Source organism: Dendroctonus ponderosae, unplaced genomic scaffold, assembly GCF_020466585.1.
Source record: "Dendroctonus ponderosae isolate FM_Combo_2020 unplaced genomic scaffold, Dpon_F_20191213v2 Dpon_F_20191213_10, whole genome shotgun sequence".
Lineage (NCBI taxonomy): Eukaryota > Metazoa > Arthropoda > Insecta > Coleoptera > Curculionidae > Dendroctonus > Dendroctonus ponderosae.
This window is the reverse complement of record NW_026017111.1, coordinates 23436-24917: the sequence shown is the minus strand read 5'-3', so window position 1 is coordinate 24917 and position 1482 is coordinate 23436. Positions and strand designations below refer to the sequence as shown.

The following is a 1482-nucleotide window of genomic DNA, read 5'->3' as shown; positions in this document are numbered from 1 at the left end:
AGACAAATTTAAGGTTTCAAGAAGGCAAAGACCTAAAAGAACGTTAATGTTTACCAATTATGAGTTTGTGTAAATTTTCAATCTGATGATGGCGCTGTTGTCTCACCGAAACGTAGTGAAATAAACAATGTTTCAAAATTTTTACTTTACACTTTGACTGAGACCCAGGAAAGATAAGAATTTTTTACGCCATCATTTATATGTTTCCCACTTGACTGAATAATTTTTGGAAAATCGTGAAACATTGGGGTGAAGAAACAGCTTTTCCAATGCACCCAAACAGGAATAAACTCCCACAGTCAAACCAATCGGAATGGCCAGAAATAGGACACTTGGTGACCACAGTGCCAAATTTGCATAAAATCTCTACAAAAGATGATTGATCACCAGCTCATTTTCATAACTTCAGGTGCCATCCAAACGCCTCATCTGCTGCTGCTATCTGGAATCGGGCCTAAAGAAGAACTGGAAGCGYCTGGAGTCGAGCCAGTCCACAACCTGCAAGGTGTTGGAAAAGGTACCTGAACCTCCACTCACTCACGTGGTTCTCACTCAAGCTTTTGCAGGCTTATCCAACCACATCTCGTTCGGCTTCTACGTTTCCCTCAATGTGCCCAACTTTGTGGACCTCAACGCTGAGACCCTGGAGGAGTACTTAACGAACCAAACTGGGCATTTGAGTGGCAATGGAGTCAGCCAGGTGGGAAACAATGATATTTACCCGGATCAAAATCCAGTTGATTCTGTTGCAGATATCCGCCCGACTGGCGAGTGCATATGCAGAACCAGACGATCCAGACTTGTCTTTATACCTGGACAGTTGGAAAAACACCTGCGCCTATTCCGCGGAATCCGGATTGCCTGAGGATCCAGATGATCCAGCAGATAATCGGAAACTGTGGATTTCAGTCACTTTGCTGCACCCACAGAGCACTGGGTAGGCTTGAATCGATCTGACTGAGGGTTGAGGTGATAATGTTTTTCGGCAGCTATGTGGGTTTGGCCTCCAACAATCCTGCCGATCCGCCTAGAATAGTGGGCAACTACCTGAGTGAGCCGGAGGATGTTAAAATCATCACCTCCGGCATCCGGTTGGTGCAGAAGTTCATCGAGGCGCCCGTTTTGAAGGAGAAATACAACGCCTCCCAGGTTTGGATGGACTATGGAAGCTGTTCCCAACAGTTCGAGTAGGAGGCTTTTTGCGAAACTTCGCCGATTGCTTTGGGCTAAAAATTGCGACATTTCCAGAGTGGATTCGGATGAGTTTTGGGAGTGCGCCATTCGCTACCAAACGCACATTGTGGGACATCAGTGCGCCACTTGCACCATGGGTCCTGATCCAGAATTAGGCGCTTGCGTTAACCAGAACCTCCAGGTCCATGGGGTTGCCAACCTGCGGATAGCTGATGCCTCAGCGATGGTGCCACGCATTTCTGGAAACACTCAGGCTATAGTGGTTGCTATCGCTGAACGCGCCAATCA

The 1482-nt window shown here is 47.1% G+C and overlaps 1 protein-coding gene across 1 annotated transcript in view; it reads left to right on the top strand.

Moving 5' to 3' along the window:
- The window catches only part of LOC109537240 (glucose dehydrogenase [FAD, quinone]), a 386158-nt gene that overhangs the window by 383992 nt on the left and 684 nt on the right, over positions 1–1482 (top strand). The window contains exons 7-10 of the mRNA XM_048662095.1: positions 407–517; positions 567–700; positions 753–937; positions 990–1187. Of these exons, the coding sequence (XP_048518052.1) occupies positions 407–517; positions 567–700; positions 753–937; positions 990–1187 (628 nt within the window). The remainder of the gene's footprint in view (positions 1–406; positions 518–566; positions 701–752; positions 938–989; positions 1188–1482) is intronic.